The sequence below is a fragment of the Sciurus vulgaris genome (assembly GCF_902686455.1).
Source record: "Sciurus vulgaris genome assembly, chromosome: 12".
Classification (NCBI taxonomy): domain Eukaryota; kingdom Metazoa; phylum Chordata; class Mammalia; order Rodentia; family Sciuridae; genus Sciurus; species Sciurus vulgaris.
The window spans coordinates 85510312-85529453 of NC_136473.1; the positions used below are offsets into that span (position 1 = coordinate 85510312).

The 19142-nt window shown below is 32.1% G+C and overlaps 1 protein-coding gene across 4 annotated transcripts in view; it reads left to right on the forward strand.

Moving 5' to 3' along the window:
* Positions 1–19142, forward strand: part of DENND1B (DENN domain containing 1B) — a 232239-nt gene that overhangs the window by 168032 nt on the left and 45065 nt on the right. For all 4 annotated transcript variants that reach the window (XM_079107996.1, XM_079107998.1, XM_079107997.1 and 1 more), the window contains one exon: positions 3261–3362. In XM_079107996.1, the coding sequence (XP_078964122.1) occupies positions 3261–3362 (102 nt within the window). The remainder of the gene's footprint in view (positions 1–3260; positions 3363–19142) is intronic.

The following is a 19142-nucleotide window of genomic DNA, read 5'->3' on the forward strand; positions in this document are numbered from 1 at the left end:
GGGTCTCAGCTGAGAGTACAGTTTAAGACACACATCCAAATTGATTTCATCAAGTTCTCCTTAAATACATTTTCTTTCTGTATTTGCAGTGTCTGATAAATGATACCATCTTATGACCCTCAGTTAGAAATCTAGAAGTCATCTTGGGCCCCCACATATTCCTGTATATTGTTGTTTCCCAGTATTTTGTAGCTGAACATCTTTACACTTTTTCAAGTTATTAAGGACACCAAATATCTTTGTGTATGCAGAGTTAATCTGTCAACATTTATCATATTAAAAATTTACATATTATTTTAAAACAACAATATATACTTACTATAGATTAACTTAAACATTGCTATGAAAAATAATTTTCTAGATTAAAAATTTACTCAAAACAATGGCATTATTCTACATTTAAAAAAATCTCTTTTTAATACCTGTCTTATCAAAATGGACTGAATTCTGATCCATATAATTTGATGCATTAGTCTCTTGAAATATTGCAAATTATGTCAATTCTGGTCAACTCCACTGGGCCTTATAAGAAAATGATAGTGGAAAGAGAAAATATCTTCCATTATTATGAAAATAATTTTCATGCAATAGACCATGTGAAAAAGTCTCAGTCCCTGGATTACACTTTGAAAAACATTGCTATGTGTCACATGATAAACAATTCCTGTTGGTTTTGCTATGAAATGGTTGGCAATGTAGATAACCACAGAAATTTTTAACTCTCACAACCTGGGTTAAGGTCCTAGTCAGAATTCTTTTTCTTGTGCCATTCAATTCAACTTTGATTTAAAAGAACTCATATGGGGTTGTTTATAATCTATTTCATGCCCAAGGACGACAACACTGAGGTTTCATGTATTAATATCTAAGCCATTAGAACTTCGTTTATGTAGATCTATTTTTCTTTTCCCTAAAGGGAAATTCTGTGTCAGGGCTTTGTCTTCTTTATCATTGGAGATTCTTAGTAGACAAATAGTATTCATCACTTTAAAGTTTAATTCTAAGTTTTACCACAGTTTGTGTTGTCACAGATGGATAGAAAGCCAATCGGAGCTTCTGCTTCTGATGATAGCTGAATTACAAAGATTGTTAATTACAGAATTTTACATCTAGATAACTATAATCAATGTACTGAGTCTGCCTTAAAATTAAAGGATAACTAATATTTTTAAAGTTTCTTTGGAAGGTGACCATGTTTGCTTTTTCCTTTTACTACATCAAAAGAATTACTAAACGATTTCTTCTCTTGAAAGATTGAAAGTAATTCCTCAAAGAGTATTGAGGACAGTATTATTCCAGATTAATTCATATTAGCTAACAACTACATTATATAGATAAGTAGACTTTAGCCTTTTCCATTTTTCCTTGGCTTGATATTTTTTATCACTTTACCATCTACTCCCTCCCATTGAAAGAAGTATTCATAACACAGGGAGTCTAAAGTTTTCAGTTGGAGAGACTGTTTTATGTATGAATTGAAGTTTTCTACATTTTTTAAAAATTTTTCTGTGTTAATCACAATTTTTAGAGCATTGATGGCAATGTAATACGTCCTTACATGTCTAAGGGAAAAATCTATCAAATACCAACGGATCACTTTGTAATAGCAGAACTGCCATTAGAAGCAATTATTTTTATTTATTTTTAAAATTTATTTATTTTTGAAAAGATAATATGTCATATTTAACAAGGTTTAGCTCAATTGCTATTTATTTATTCATTCATTAAATCATTATTGGGTTCCCAGTATAACAAGGGTATGATGCTAATAATAGGTATGTAAAAATGATAGGCCTTTATCTATAATAGGCTTGCCTATTTGTTTTAATTTCTTCCCCCTCTGATGGATTATAAGATCTATTATAAGATCTATAATAGTAGCATATACAGAACATTTTGATCATCCAAAATATCTGTATATGAATTAATCTGATTTTTAAAATAGGTAATTAGAAAAACATTCTGTAACTCTTAACAGTGGCAACAATAAGTACAAAAATGTATAATGACAATTTTATTATGGATTGTTGACTGGTGAATGGTGATGGGTGACAGCACTAAGTGATTGGAGTGTCTGTTTACGTATTGTTTGAATTTGGTTTTCTCATTTGGAACATTGCTATCCAAGAAGACTTTTGGTACTGAGGGGAATGTTCTATATCTGTTGTGTCCAATATACTAGCCACTAGCACTGTGTGACTATTGAGCACCATATGTGACTAGCATGGATGAATTCGTAGTATTTAATCTCAATAAATTTGCACTTAAATAGCTATATGTGACTAGTGGCTACTTTATTTGATGGTGCAGTTCTAGCACATTATTAACTTCCATCAGAAAGTGGTAATAGCTGAATTACAAAGATTGTTAATTACAGAATTTTACATCTAGATAACTATAATCAATGTACTGAGTCTGCCTTAAAATTAAAGGATAACTAATATTTTTAAAGTTTCTTTGGAAGGTGACCATGTTTGCTTTTTCCTTTTACTACAACAAAAGAATTACTAAACGATTCATTATAACAATTGAGTCCTTGTCCTCATTCCCTGTTTTCGTTTTGATCGAAGTTCAATATATTTATTGGTGTTGAGTGGGCAAGGGAGCCATTTAGGTTGATGAGGGTAATAGCGGGTGGCAGGGTTCAGCCACTGAATGATGATAGATATTCTGCAATCAAATAAGAAATAAGTGGAACAAGTGGAATCTATAAGCCTTGAAATTTAAGTCTTTGTTCATTTGGAAAGGGAGCATCTGGTAGAACTATGATTACTTAGCACATAGGATAAGTAAAATTAGATGCCAAGTGGAATTTATCCTAGAATGTTTCCAGTCAGAATTCTGTTTGCAGTCATGAAGATGATTGTAAGCATTTCATTAATTTCAAAGCATTAACTTTATAAGAACTAATATAAACAGTAAAAATCATGTAATAGTTATATAATTATATATTATTAAATATTTTTAAGATGTTTTCTAATAAGGATGAAATATAATTGTTGGACATTTTCAAATACACATGCTATCTACATACTCATAATTCAATCTAACAATGTTAAATCTTAATTTTTAGGGAATAGCAAGGTATTTTAGAGAATTTTCAATACCAGAACATTTCTGCTAGCCTGAAATCTAGCTATTATGAAAAGAATATGTTTGTTGATTCTGTATCATATACTCCATGATTCTCCAAGTACCTGCTAAAAGAGACTGGTCTCTGACTGACTTTATATTAATGCCCTAAAAATCTTTCTCTCTAGGGTGAGCCTGTCACTTTCTGTGAGGAAAGTTTTGTAAAGCATCGCTCAAGTGTGATGAAGCAATTCTTGGAAACTGCTGTTAATCTTCAACTTTTTAAGCAGGTAAGAGTGGACCTATATGTTTTTAGACTGTAACAGAACATTGTCATTGTTACACATTTTTATCATCCTGAAACTATATCCAAACCCTGAGTAAAATCTTTTTTAGTATTTCATGAATTTATTCTTTTTTAACTCTATAGGTAGCTATGACTTAGCAGCCCAGAAATATTGTACAATAACTTTGCTAAAAGTGACTCGTGAAAAATTGTTAAGCTCAAGGTTTCATTAAGGAAGGGTATACATCCACAGAAGAAAGCACAGCATGACTAGTTTAAGCAGGGCCTGTGAGGAGGAGTTATTTTGGAATGGTAGATTGGTATGGTAAATAAACTAGGATAGTCCCAGTTTTATCTAGTTTATAAAATAATGTAAAAAATGAATATTAAACTAACCTTTTAAGCTTTGTAAATACTTTTCATAATTATGAATTTAAAATTTAGAAAAAATCATAATTATATTACATGTCCTGATTTTCAGTTCAGAAAATATAATTGCCATTTCAAGACAGTTATATCTTGACATGGAAATTCAGAAATTTTAGGTATACTAGTTCTTTCATTTCATTGTGCAATCATAGAAAATCTCTTAAGTTGTGTGGTCTAGTTTTGGTTTACATAATTTAAGTTCTTAAAATTTGCTTTTCTTATTTCACATGACAATTTTAAGTGTAAAGTTGACTTTGTGAATTCAGTGTTGATGAAGACCTACAGTATGTCATATAGTGTTCAAGGACAGGATACAAATATGTAATGCCTTGGAAAAGCTGACAATCTAATAGACATTTATTTGGACTCTTGAGGGAAATACCATATAGATTAAAGTATTCTTCAAAATAAATCAGTAAAGAAATAAGCATGGCAACAAATTAATGTATTATCTATATTCTGAGGAAATTTTAAACAACAATCTGAGATTAGAAAATATTTGGCAGTAATGTAACTGTCTTTTAATGTGTAAAGTTCCACCAGGAGAAAGGCTTAGAGTTTCGTATCTATATATATATAAACTTTCAGGAGCATGCATTTCAGGATCAGAGATGTCTTGTTATTTTCTAAAGATGTAGTTGTGTACTTTGGAGCTCCCTATACTTAGACATATCCAAGCATATACCGAATTACTTCCCAGGGTTGTAAGGAGTATCAAATGATAGTGCTTTATAAGTGCTAAAGTATATAGTACAGTACTTTCCCCAGTTAGTCATCCAGTGTGTGCTTGTTGAATTAAACACTAGTGCCCATTTTGAATCTTTTATCTATAGAAGAGATATGACCTGCTATTATGAAAAATGAGTAATGAAGCCTGGTGCAGTGGTGCACACCTGTAATCTAAGAAGTTCAGGAGGCTGACACAGGAGGTGGAGAGTTCAAAGCCGGCCTCAGCAAAAGCGAGGTGCTAAGCAACTCAGTGAGACCCTGTCTCTACATAAGAAATACAAAAATAGGGCTGGAGAAGTGGCTCAGTGGTTGAGTGCCTCTGAATTCAATCCCTCACATCCCCCTCCAAAATAAATGAGTTGTGAAGATCAGATTGTTTATGGGTCAAGGATTGAATGGGTGGGTAGAATATCTAACTTGCTACTTTTGAGTAGAGATTCTGTAACTGGATTATTACCACCTAATGAAGTTAATAAAGCATAATAAATTTTATTGCATTTTTAAAAAGCATTTTTATGAATCATGTAGAGTTGGGTTAAATCTTTTTCACTTAATAGCTACTTGTGCATAAATGCATGTTTATTTTTCTTTAAAATATAAATATTGCCACCTACCTACAGGGTTGTAATCACATTTATGGGAGCTAATATATACACTCAGTGTAGTAGATGACACCATGAGGATGCTCAGTAAGATTTAATGCCCTCATTTTTAAAGAAATTACTATAACAAAATCCACATCTGTGTGGGTTTTTTTTTTTAATGTGTAAGTTATTTTTTTTAAAAAAAGCCTAAAGTTGTAAAATGAAAATGGCCAATGAAAGCAAAACCCATTTTGTGGGCAACATGAGTAGTTTTGTGTGGACAAATGCTCCATCTTCTAGAAATTGATATCATTTTTTGGCTCTTGAGAAAGTGATTCTTGAAGATAGCCCTGAAAGTATTTAAAAGATTTTTGTTGACCAAGTTTTACAAACTTCTGAAAGAAAAGTCAGCTGGTGAAAATGTATCAACACAAATGAATCCTCAAAGATACTACTGATACAATAAGGTTGAAAGAATATAAAAAATATTTGTTATGTACAAATGATTACTATCTGTAACAATGATTTCATGATCCTTGGTGGTTCTAGAATCACTCAGTGTTTCTTTTAGCATGTTTATACCTCCAGATTGATAGAACTCGAACCCAGGAGAACAGCATACAGTTTTAAAGAAAGAATTAGAGTGAATTTTTATTTCAGAGTAAATTTGGGAAATAACCTACTTACCAAAGCAATTTAAAATGCAGGAGTTGAAAAATTTGATAACGAAGCACAGGAGACAAAACTCCTGGCTCACTTTCCCTAGGTAAGAAGTATGATAGAAGAACTTACTTCCAAAAATCTGGGAAGATTTAGTGTAAAAGTGAACAGAAACTAAAGGTACTTTTTCCCTTCACTCGTTTCCTAGGTATCTGTAAGGAGACTAAAATTCCAAAAGAATTTTACTATTAAAAAACATTTAGCATACAGGGAATCAAAACATGAATATATTAAAAACAGAAACTGACTCACAGACTTCAAATATGAGAATTATCAGAAATAGAATATTACATACATAGCCATGTTTAATATGTTGGGAGTAAAAAACCAAGCTTTAATAATGTTCACACACAACTTTAAATTGCAAAACTAATTCTAAGAATTTAGCAAATAAACTTCTGTTAAGGAAGCATATAGTAATTGAAATTAAAGGAAATTGTTCTACTAAGTAGAGATTTAAGGGGTTGAAGATACATCTGAAATAGAAATTATCCAGAATATGGTACCAAGAGACAAAGAGATAGAAAATATAGTAAGGTAATAGACATGGAGAGTCTAGACTAATATCCCAAATTCATATAATCAGTTCTAATGGGTAAGGACTTAAAACAGAAGGGAGAGAATAACTGAAATGACTTTGCTGGAACCAGTGAAATACTCCATTTTATGAATTTAAAAAGTCCAACATAGCCACAGCAAGCAAAGAAAAAGACATTTATACCCACACATAATATATAGTTATAAAATATTAAAAATGGACATTTTTAAAAATTATAAGAGAAAAAAAGATTACCTTCAAAGGAGCAATGTACTGACTAAACTGACTTCATATCAACAACAATAAATATAGATGATCCTGGCCTGATATCTACAGTGTATTCAGAAAAAGAATGCTCTACCAGCTTAAACACCTTTTAATTACACAGTGGACATGAAGACACTTCCCAACAAAGCCTGGTTTACCCCTTATGTTGGTTTTATTGATATGTCTACATGGGTTGGCCGCTGTCCCCACATTACTCATACACTAACTTAGGTTTTGCTATGAAGGAGTATTATAGCTATAATTAAAGCCCCTAATCATTTGATTGTAAATAACAAAGATTATTGTTGATAACCTGATTGGTGGGTCAGTCTGAATCACTAGGAAGTCCTTAAAAAGAGGACTAAGGAATTCATGGGAAAAGAGAAAGCTATTTCCTAAGAATGACCTCATGTATTTGGAAGAGATATATATCCTAAAAGATGTATAAATATCAATAAGAAATAAAAGAAACATGAAAAAACAAGGCAACGTGACTCCTTCAAAAGTTCACAACTCACTGATACCTTATTTCAAAGCAGGATGAAATTCCAGACAAAGAATTCAAATAATGATGCTAAAAATGATCAACAAATTCAAAGAATAAAGAGCTGGATGGTTTAAGGAAAACAATACAAGATAGGAAAGAGCAGTTTAGTAAAGGACAGAGCTTTTAAAAAGAACCAAGAAGAAATTTTGTGGATGAAGAACTCAATAAATCAAATGAAAAACCTCACCAAGAGTAGCTCAAAAAGAAGAAAGAAATCAGGCCTTGAAGACATGGGTGATGAGTTATTGCATTTAGACAGTAAAAAAGAAAAAAGTAAGAATGAGAAAAACCTACAAGACCTATGTCTGATTAAAATCCAGGTGTGAAATCATGGGTATAGAAGGAGCAAAAGTACAGCCTTGATGTTTAGTGAAATAATAGCAGAAAATTTATCTAATCTTGGGAAAGACAAGATCATCCAAGTGTAAGAGTTATTTAGAACTCTAAATACACATGACTAGCATAGAACCTGTCCGCATCATATTAAACTTCCAAAAGTATAGAACAAGGAAAGACTATTGAAAGCTGCAAAAGAGAAATACTTACAAAGGCAAATCCGTCAGAATGACAGCAGATTTCTCTAAAGAAACTCTAAAGGTCAGGAGGCCATGGAAAGAGAGATATCAAGCCCTGAAAGAAATAACTGCAATCCTAGATTACTATATCCAGTAATGGTTATTCTTCACAAGAAGAAATAAAGTCTTTTCAAAGATTAGCATAAACTAAATGAATTCATGACTACCAAACCAAAATATTCAGAAAATGCTTTAAGGAATCCCACACTCAGAAGAGGAAGGAAGATAAACACAATCATGAGTGCATGAGAAGGAGTATATCTCCTTAGAAGAGTAGAAAAACTAATAAGATAGGAAAGAATAAAATATTATTACTTCCGTACACCATCAAACCTCTATGATGAATAAAGGAAATTGTTCCAAAGAACCAGAAGAAAAGAAACAAATGACAGGAATTTGTCCATACCTTTCAATAATTATCCTGAATACAAAAGGTCTTAATTCTTCAATTAAAAGAGGCAGACTGCCTGATTGAATTAAAAAAAACAAGACCCAACAATCTGCTGGATGCAAGAAACTCACCTTGTTGGCAGACATACAGATACTGGAAGTGAAGTGATAGAAAGTAAAGTTTCAAATAAATGGAAATAAAGCAAGCAGGAGTAGTTATATTTGATAAAACAGACTTCAAGTCAAAATATGAAGAGACAAAGAAAGTCACTCCATATTGACAAAACATTCTGTCCATCAAGAAGATATAATGTTGTAAAGATAGATGCACTAAATACTAGAACACCTAGTTTTATAAAACACACACACACTGAACATAGGGAGAAACAGGCCCCAATACAATAATAGTGGGCAACTTTAATACCCCAATCTCACCAATAGATCATCCAGGCAAAAAATCAACAGAGAAATATCAGAGTTAAATTACATATAGATCAGATGGACTTAGCAGACATCTATAGAATATTCTGTCTAATATTTGCAGAATATATGTTCTTTTCATCATCTCATGGAACTTTTTCCAATATAGACCATTTTTTAAGCCATAAAGTATAAGCAAATAAAAAGGAAATAATTTATTGCATCTTATCAGATCATAATGGAATGAAACTAAAAATCAACAGCAAGAGGAACTACAGGAACTATATTAACATATGGAACACAAACACTGTTAAACATTGAAAAAATTCCAGGGGAGGATTAAAATTTTTATATAATCAAATGAAAATGGAAACACAACATACCAGAATATGTGTGATACAGCAAAAGAAGTTCTAAGAGGGAATTTTATAGCTATGAGTGCCTACATTAAAAAAAAATAATAGATCTGTAATAAATAATTTGATGATACATCTCAGGGTCCTGAAAAACAAGAATAGAGCAAACCCAAAAAGGAAAGAAATAATAAATATCAGAGTTGAGCTAAATAATATAGAGACTAAAAGAACAATGCAAAGGATCTGTGAAACAGAATTAGTTCTTTGAAAAGATAAACAAGTTTGACAGACCCTTAGCCAAACTAATCTAGAGAGAGAGAGAGAGAGAGAGAGAGAGAGAGAGACCCATGTAAGTACAAATAGAGCTGAAAAGGGGGATAGTATAACAGATACTACTGAACTATACATAATCATTAGAGACTGTTTTGAAAATTTATATTCCAATAAAATTGAAAATCTAAAGGAAATGGATAAATATCTAGACATATATGGCCTACAAAAATTGAACCAAGAGGATATCAAAACCTAAATAGATCATTAATAAACGAGATTAAAGTCTCCTAACAAAGAAAAGCCCAGAACCAGACAGATGCACTGCCAAAGTTTACCAGACATTTAAAGAAGAACTAATGCCAGTGTTTCTCAAATTATTCCATAATGTAGAAAGAGAAGGAACCCTTTCAAACACATTCTACAAAATCAGTATTTCGCTGCTGTCAAAACCTGACAGATACAACAAAGAAAATTATTGACCAGTATATTTGATGAAAATAGATGCACAACTTCTCAATAAAATACTTGCAAATCAAATTTGACCACATTAAAAAGATCGTATACCATGATCAGGTTGGTTTCATACCACAGATGCAGGAGATGGTTCAAAATATGCAAATCGATAAATGTAATATAGCACATAAAAAGAATAAAAAACAAATTACATGATCATCTCAGTAGATACATGAAAAGCCTTTGATTAAAATTCAGCATCCTTTATGATAAAAATATGAAGAAACTAGGTATAGAAGGATCATACCTGCACATTATAAAGTCTCTATATAACATGCCTATGGCCAGCATCATATTGAATGGGGAAAAACTGAAAGCATTTCCTCTAAATTCATGAATGAGACAGGTGTTCATTCTCATCCCTCCTATTCAATGCAGTTTTAGTTAGCCATAGCTATCAGGCAAGAGAAGGAAAGAAATGGAATACAAACCAGAAAAAAAGAAGTCACATTATCCGTGTTTGCAAATGATATGGTTGTATACTTTGAAGACCCTAGAAACTCCACCAAAAGACCAGTAAACAAATTCAGCAAAGGAGCAGCATATGCCACATGCAAAAATTAATGGATTATTAAAATACACCAGTAAATTCACTGAAAATGAAATCAGGAAAACATTCCCATTCACAAATACCTTATAAAAAGTCTACAAATAACCAAGAACGTAAAGATGTCTATAATGAAGATTATAAAATACTGAAGAAAGAAAAAGAAAATTCTAGAAGATGGAAAGACCTCCCATGTTTGTGGATTGGGATAACTAACATTGTTAAAATGGCCATACTGCTAAATGTAACCTACAGAATCAAGGAAATCCCCTCAAAATGCCAGTGTCATTTTTCACAGAACTAGAAAAAATCTTAAAATTTATTTTGAACCACAAATGACCATGAATAGTTAAAACAATCCTGAGCAAAAGGAGAATGCTAGAGGCATCATAGTACCTAATTTCAAAATATACTGCAGAGATATAATAATAAACACAGCATGGTATTAGCATAAAAATTGACATGTAGACTAGTGGAATAGAATAGAGGACCCAGAAATAAACCCACACCTGTACAATCATCTGATTTGTTTATTGAAATTAATTCTCATTAAGTATGCCCCAAATAAAGATAGCCTCTTCAACACATGGTGCTGGGAAAACTGGCTATCTACCAGAAGACAAGTGAAACTTGATCTCTTTCATCCTGTATAAAAGTCAACTCAAAGTAGATCAAAGGCCTTAACTAAGCTTGAAACTTTTAAACCATTAGCAGAGCAAAGAGACAACTGAACAAAATGGGACTAGCTATTCACCTGACAGAAGATTAGTACCCAGAATGTGTAAGAAATTCAGCATCAAAGAACAAATGATCCAATGAAAAATGGACAACTGAACTGAACAGATACTTCTCAGAACTACAAATGGCCAATAAATATATAAAAAAAAGGTTCAGGGGCTGGGGAGATAGCTCAGTTGATACTGTGCTTGCCTTGCAAGCACAAGGCCCTGGGTTTGATTCCCCAGCACCCAAAAAAAAAAAAAAAAAAAAAAGGTTCAACATCTTTAGCCATCTGGAAAATGCAAATCAAAGGTACCTTGAAATTTCACCTCAACCCAGTTAGAATGGCTATTATCAAGAGAAAAAAAGAACATAAAAAGTAAGAAATGCTGGCAAGATGTGGAGGAAAAGGAACCCTTACTAATATACTGTTATTGGGAATGTAGACTAGTATAGTCACTATGTAAAACACTATAGAGGCTTCTCAGAAAACTAAAAAGAGAAATACTATATGATCCATCCATACATCCCTGAATGCACATCTGAAATAAATGAATACAACATATGAAGGAGACACCTGCATACCTATCTTAATTGTGAAACTATTCACAAAAATCAAGTTATGGATTCTGTTTAGGTGCCTGTCAGCAGATGAATGGAATTTAAAAATATGTGTACACATACATTATATATATATATTCATATACATACATGCATACACACTATACACACATACATATTGGAGTATTATTTAGCCATGAAGAGAATTGAATCATGTCATTTGCAGGAAAATGAAACTGGAGGTTAACATGTTAATCAAAATAAACCAGATACAGAAAGACTAGTGTTGTATTTTTTCATATATGAAAACAGACAAAGAAAAGACCTATAAGTAGAAGAGGAACTATTAGGGAAGAGGAAGTGGGGAGTCCAAGGGAAGGTGGGAAGAAAGGAGGGTAAGAAATGGTCATAGGGATGGTAGATGCAGTTAAGATAGGATGTGTTCATGTATGGAACTATCACAGTGAAACCCACCAATTTGCATAGTTAATATGAATTAATTTTTATAACAAAGTTTATTTTCAACTCATTCTAGTGATTCCTTAAATGGATACTATTCCATGGCTAAATTGCATCTGTCCCAGAAATTAAATGACAAATGCACATAAATTTACAAATTACATGAATCTAATTTGCTATGTTAACTGATTATAGGAGAAAAATCATTATTTTATCTCAAAAGATGCCAAAAATTTTTATAGATTTTAATAGCTATTTATGATAAAATATAGAAAGGAGGCATGATTAAAGATATTTTTCAACAAATGTCATTGAAAAGTTTGAAACGTATCTAATAGTGTACTTTTGGGAAAGATGCCAGCGTATTTCTCTTAAACTTCTTGTATATACAAATTAGCCCCACGGAAAGGTAAAAAGATTTAGAGAGGAAGATACTAAACGGACATTCTTATTGCTTTGAAGGAGGAGACATGCTTCTTAAGGCTTAATACTTTGAATTTATTGGAATTCAAAACCTTGGTCATCATATATATTTGTAATAGATAAAAAACACCCAATCATTTAGAACCTTTACACTATAAAAGCAAACTTCCTCATGACACTATAAAAATATATGATTCAATATAATTGTGTAAAAGAAAAAAAAAACCTACAATAAAAAATATAAAGGGCTCATTGTTTGAGGGCTGGGGTTGTGACTCAGTGGTAGAGTGCTTGCCTAGCATGCATGAGGTTCTGGGTTCGATCCCCAGCAGCTCATTTAAAAAAAAAAAAAAAACTAAAATAATTGTGTAAAAGATTTTAATAGACATATATAGGTGAAGAAACCTAAATGACTAATTCTGACCTATAAGATATTCAACCTTAATTTCTATCAGAGAATATCAAATAAAAAGCACAGTAAAATACCACCTCTCACTCACCAAACTGGCCAAATTTTAAAAACCTGAATATCCCAAATTTAAGTAAGGGTATGGAGCAAGAAACTAAATTTTAATTATTTAAGTATAAATTTATACAAGTTATTAAGAAACACTCTGACTACCATTTTAAGACAAACATGCAAATTTCCTATGACCCAACAACGGCACTCTAATACACATCGAATATTATTTACCAAAATTGCTCAGAATAGCAAAATATGTAAGTAATTTTAGCATGAAGAATCTGTTATATTCATACAATAAAAAATTTTAGCAGGGAAATGAATGAACTATAATGAAAGTGAAGATGGAGTGAAAGAAGTGTCACAGAGAATATACATGATGCACTCTTTTGAAACAATGTTCAAATGCAATAAAAGCTAAATAATACATTATTTAAGTAAACTTAATTAAGTGATCAAAACCGTAAAGACAGAAAGCATAAGCTGGAGGCTTTTCTATAGGGAGGGAGCGGCACACAGAGATGCCCTACGAAGGAAGGGCAGTGTTCTCCCAGCTTATTATCATCTTAATCCTTAAGTCATATAATTTTTAAATTTTATTTTTAAAAATTTAATTGACAAATAATACTTACCTATGTTTGTGGGATACAATGTGAGTGATATACAAACACAAGTATAAACATGTACACATAGGTACACACACATCATGGAATGATTATATCAAGATAATTAACATCAGTCATCTAATGTTAATTTTTTTTTTAGTGAGAACATGCAAAATTTTCCTCTTTCAGCAATTTTGAAAAAATAGGACTTTATTATCAACCCTGGGACTACACTGCAATGGATCTTCTGCTGGCTCAGTGAAACTTTGCGTTATTTGTTCCTCATCTCCTCATCCCCAGGCTACAGCTCAGCATTTTCTGTGACAAAGCATCAGTCACCAACTGCCTTTACTTCATTATGATTAAGCTATAACTATTTAAATAATTAGTATTTAAATTAAGTAATGTATGAAAACATACATCTTTCTAATGTTTCTAGGTTACGCATTAACAAACTGTGTTTTCATTGATAGTTGACTTCTTAACCTCTTTGAGCTTCAACTTCTGCATCTCCAACAGGAGTAACACTAAAGATCACTAAATTTGAGATACCTTTTGGCTCTAACATTCCATGATAATATGAAATAAACATATAGCTTAGACAGATGATAGTAGGTTCCATTTGGATGAATTGCTCTTTAGATAATGGATTTGGAAGGAATTCCAGAAATAGTTCCTTAAATCCACAATTCTGACATCACAGTATTTCTTTAGCAGTTTTATAGATTTAAGCCACTATTTTTAGGTCTCTTACCTTCATTTCATAGTACACTAACACAATAAAGGAAATAATTTTCTTGTGTTTATTGTTGTTTATTAAAGTTACTAGAAGAAAGGTTTCCTCTACTCATTTTACTATGCACTTTCCATGGCTAAGAACTGTGTCTAAATTTAGTATGTCAATCCAAGAGCTTGACTTGAACTATAAATTTAAGGGATATACATGAATATAGACCCTCTTAATTGGAAAATTAGATTACTCTTAAGAAATTTGTATAATAGTGAAGGAGTTCAAATGTATTCATATAAATATTCCCCCTGCCCCTGCCAAGATAAAAAATTTTGCTTGTCCAAATTTTAACTCAATTGTGGAAGAAAATGACAGGGAAGATTCAAATTGGAAAAATCTCTTTTAGTGTTTCTCCAAAATCTTTACTACCTTTCATAAGATAATATAAACATTTTTCTCACCAAAAATTTTCCGTACAACAAAGTGCTCCTTGTGACAGAAGAAAGGCACATTTTTGTTTATCTGTTTAAGATGCCAGGGATCAAACTTCAGGCCTTGAGCATGCTAGACAAGTGTTGTACCACTGAGCCACATCTTCAACTGAGAACATGTGTGTTTTAAAAGTATTGGGAGGTGGATGTAGGCCTGCTGAGAAGCATATTTTAGGAAGTCTCCTCCTGCATTTTTCCAAAATGTCTCTATACATCCTGCATTCTATACCTCAATATAACGCTGTTAATCTTCAAGTGAGAGTATTTCACATAATTTACTGATAAAATTACTGTTCTTCCACCTTTGGTTTCAAGGAAAATTAGCAGTTCAGTCAAATACACCATATTCATCCTTTGGCTTTCATCTGGTCATACTGCTGTGTGTTATTAGTGGCATGCATATTGCACCATTTAGAATAATTAACCCAGAATGCAACAGACCTGGTTTTGGATCCTGCTTTTGCCACCAGAGTATTACACTATGTGAGGTGATTGGTCTATTTCTGGGCTTCAAATCCTTGCTCAGTGTTCTATACTAATGCAATATCCAATCACATTGAATATTCCTTCAAACATATCTTTCACAATATAAGACTTGGCATGTGCTGTTAGTACCATACCACCAATGTTGACTTTCTGCCATTCTTCAGTATCCTGTTCAAATGTTAACTCTTTTGCCATTCGTTCTGTTCTTTGTTTCCTTTGAGCTTTGTTCATGCCTGAGTTATTGTGTATATTCCATATTGTCGTAATTTGTCTCATTTCATACTTATATTCATCTCACTAAAATCTTCACTGTCACTTACTACATCTGTGCTCCTTTCTCTGTGCCTGTGTTCACCCACTATAACAATAGTGTATTGATTGTTTTGTGGCAAGCACCGTCACTCCAAGCACTTTAGATTCAGAGCTGTGTAACTCTGTAACCTTGACAGTTCTAATGAAGGGAATGAACTGACAAACAATAAATAAGAAAAGTATCAGTAAGTGAAAAATTTGGAGAACTTGACTGGTTGACTAATTTAGACTGAGTGATAACAAAAGGCCTTATATTTAAGTTCAGTCTAAAGAAGGAATGAGTTCTGAGATTTTTTTTTTTTTTTTTTTAGAAGGAGAACATCATTTCAGGTCCAAGAAATTTCTGTTGAAAAGATCCTAGGGATGAAAAGAGATCAGCATTTCCTGGGAATGTAATTAAATCACCTGTGGGCAAAGGGGAGAGCTGGACTACATGAAGTTGGAAGGGAACAGATCCAACAAGGCTTTAAAGGCATATGAAGTTTACATTTTATTCTGGATATAACAGTATTCCAGGAGGAAGTATTAGCTGGGACACAACTGGATCTGATTTTTATTTTTAAAAGATTACCCTTTTTTAATTGGGTTGCTATTGAGATATTATGGATATCGCCCCTTAGCAGATGTATACTTTGTACATATTTTCTCCCATTCTGTAGGTTGTCTTTATTTATTATTTCCTTTGCTGTGCATAAAATTTTTAGTTCAATGTAATTGTTTTAGTTTTTGTCGCCTTACTTTGGGGGTCATATTTGGAAAATCATTGCTCAGAACAATGTCAAGAGAAATTTTCCGGTTTTTTTTTTTTTTTTTTTTTTTGAGTAGTTTTACAGTTTCAGGTCTTACATTTAAACCTTTAACCTATTTTGAGTTGATTTTTGTAAATGGTTTGAGATAACGTTCCAATTTCCTTTTTCTACATGTAGATATCCAGTTCTCATCATTTATTATAGAAATTTCTTTTCCCCATTAAGTATTTTTGACACCTATGTCAAAGATCCATTGATGATAAATGTGTGGATTTAATTCTGTACTTTCCATTCTGTTTCATTTGTTTATATGTATCTTCTTTGTTTTTTGTGATGGTGGTAGTAGTAGTTATTGTCAGTACCTTGTAGTTTTACCTAGTGTTGAGATCAGATAGTGTGATACCTTCAGTTCTGTTGTTCATGCTCAAGACTGCCTTAGCTTTTGGGGGTCTTTTGTGAATCTATGTGAATTATGAAATTGTTTTACTGTATCTGTGAAAAATATCATTGTAATTTTCATAGGAATTACATTGATCAGTAGAATGGGCGGTGTGGATATTAATTTTTCTGATCCTTGAACATACTTTTATCTTTTCAGTTTTTTCTCAGTGTTTTATGTAGTTTTAGTGTACAAAGATCTTTTACCACTAGTTAAACTTATTGATGAGTATTTTATTCCATTTTAATGCTATTATAAATGGGATTGTTTTCTTGGTTCTTTTTTTAGGTATTCTGTTACTAGTGTATAGAAATGCTCCTGGTTTTTATAGGTTAATTTTGCACCCTTTTTACTAAATTTATGAGTTGGAACGAATTTTTGATTGAGTCCTTAGGGTCTTTAATCATTAAATAATGTCATCGGCAAACAGAGACAAGTTTACTTCTTCCTTTTTCCTATTTGGTGCCTTTATTTCTTTTTCTGTCTAGGACTTTCAGTTCTAGGTTGACTAGAAGTAGTGGAAGGAAGAATCCTTGTCTTAGAGAAAAAGCTTTCAACTATTCGCCATTGAGTAGGACTTTAGCTGTGAAATTGTCATACATAGCCTTTCTTAAAATGAGGTACATTACTTCTATTCCTAATTTTTCAAGAATTTTTTTAATCATTAAAGGGTATTGAATTTAGTCAAATGCTTTTTCTGCATCTGGTGATATGATCATATGATTTTTGTCCTTCATTCTGTTAGTGTAGTATATCACATTTATTGATATGTGTATGTTGAACTATCTTTGCTTCCCAGAGATAAGTCTCACTTGATCTTAGTAAATGAGTCTTTTAGTATGCTATTGAATTTGGTTTGTTAGTATTAAAGAGGCTTTTGTATTCTATGTTTATCCAGATTATTGGCTATAATTTTCTCTTTTTATGTTTTTATTAGTATATTATAGTTAAACATAATAGCAGGGTTCATTTTGACATACTCATATATGTATGGAATATAATTTGCTTCATTTCTTTCCCCAGTGCTTCCTCTTTTCCTACTCTTCTCCCTTCCCCACAAACAGTAAAGAAATTATGGCATTTTGCTGATAAATGGATGAAACTAGAGAACATCATGCTAAGTGAAATAAACCAGACTCAAAGTTAAGGGTCAAATGTTTTCTCTCATATGTGTAAGGTAGAGCAAAATAAAAGGGGGACCCCATGAAAATAGAAGGGAGATCAGTGGAGTAGAAGTGGATTGAGGGGGAGGACAGAGGGACAAGAAAAGGGAGGAACAGTGGAATAAAATCAACCAAATTATGCTGTATATATATGTGACCATACCACACCCTTGTATACCTATAAAGCACCAGTTAAAAAGCAATTATAATTTTCTTGTGGTCTAGTCTGGCTTTGGTGTCAGGGTAATGCTGCAGCCTCATAAAATGAGTTTGAAGTATTCCCTTCTCTTCAGTTTTTTGAAAAAGTTTGAGAGGAACTGATGGGAGATTTTTGGTTACTGACTCAATCTCTTATTCATTATCGGCTTGATCAGATTTAATATTCATCTTTGGTCATTATTGTCAGTACTCTGTAGTTTTACCAAGGAATTTGCTTCTTCTGGGTTATTTAATTTGTTGGTGCATACTTGTTCATATAGTCTTTTATGAGCCTTTGTATTTCTGTGGTGTCAGTTATAATCTCTCATCTTTCATTCTATTTTTATTTGAATCTTTAATTTTTAATTTTTATTTAATTTTTTTAGTTAGCCCAACTAAAAGTTTGTAAATTTATAATATTTTTTTCACAAAACCATTCTTAGCCTTGTTGTTCTTTTTGTTGTTTTTCTAGTGTGTATTTTATTTCTACTTTGATCTTTATACTGTTCTTTTTCTAACTTTGGTTGTTTTTCTCTTCTGGTTTCATTTAGGTGGTTTATTGAGATATCTATTCTCTTTTATCATAAGTGCTTATTACTAGAACTAATTTCATAGAACTGCTTTTGTCACATTCCATAAGTTTGGTGTATTGTGTTTTCAATTTTGTCTCAAGATACTTTTTGATTCCTTCTTTTATCCATTGATTATTCAAGAATGTGTTATTTAATTCATAGGTATTTGAATTTTCCAGTATTTTTCTGTTACTGATTCTAGCTTTATACTTTTATGTTCAGAAAGATTACTTGATTTCAGTCTTCCTGATTTTGTTAAGATTTCTTTGATGGCCTAACTTATGATCTATCATAGAGAATGTTCTCTGTGCTTGAGAAGAATGTAGATTCTCCTGCTTCTGGATGGAATGTTCTGTATATATTTGTTAGCTTCACTTGGTTTAAAGTATAGTTTGTAAGTATAGTTCAAGTCCAATGTTTTAAGTACCCATTTTGGCACTCGAAATTCTTGATCTTCTTACCTGCATCTCTCTCATACTTCTGCAAATACCTTGCTCCCGCCATTCTGAACTTTTTGGTATTAGT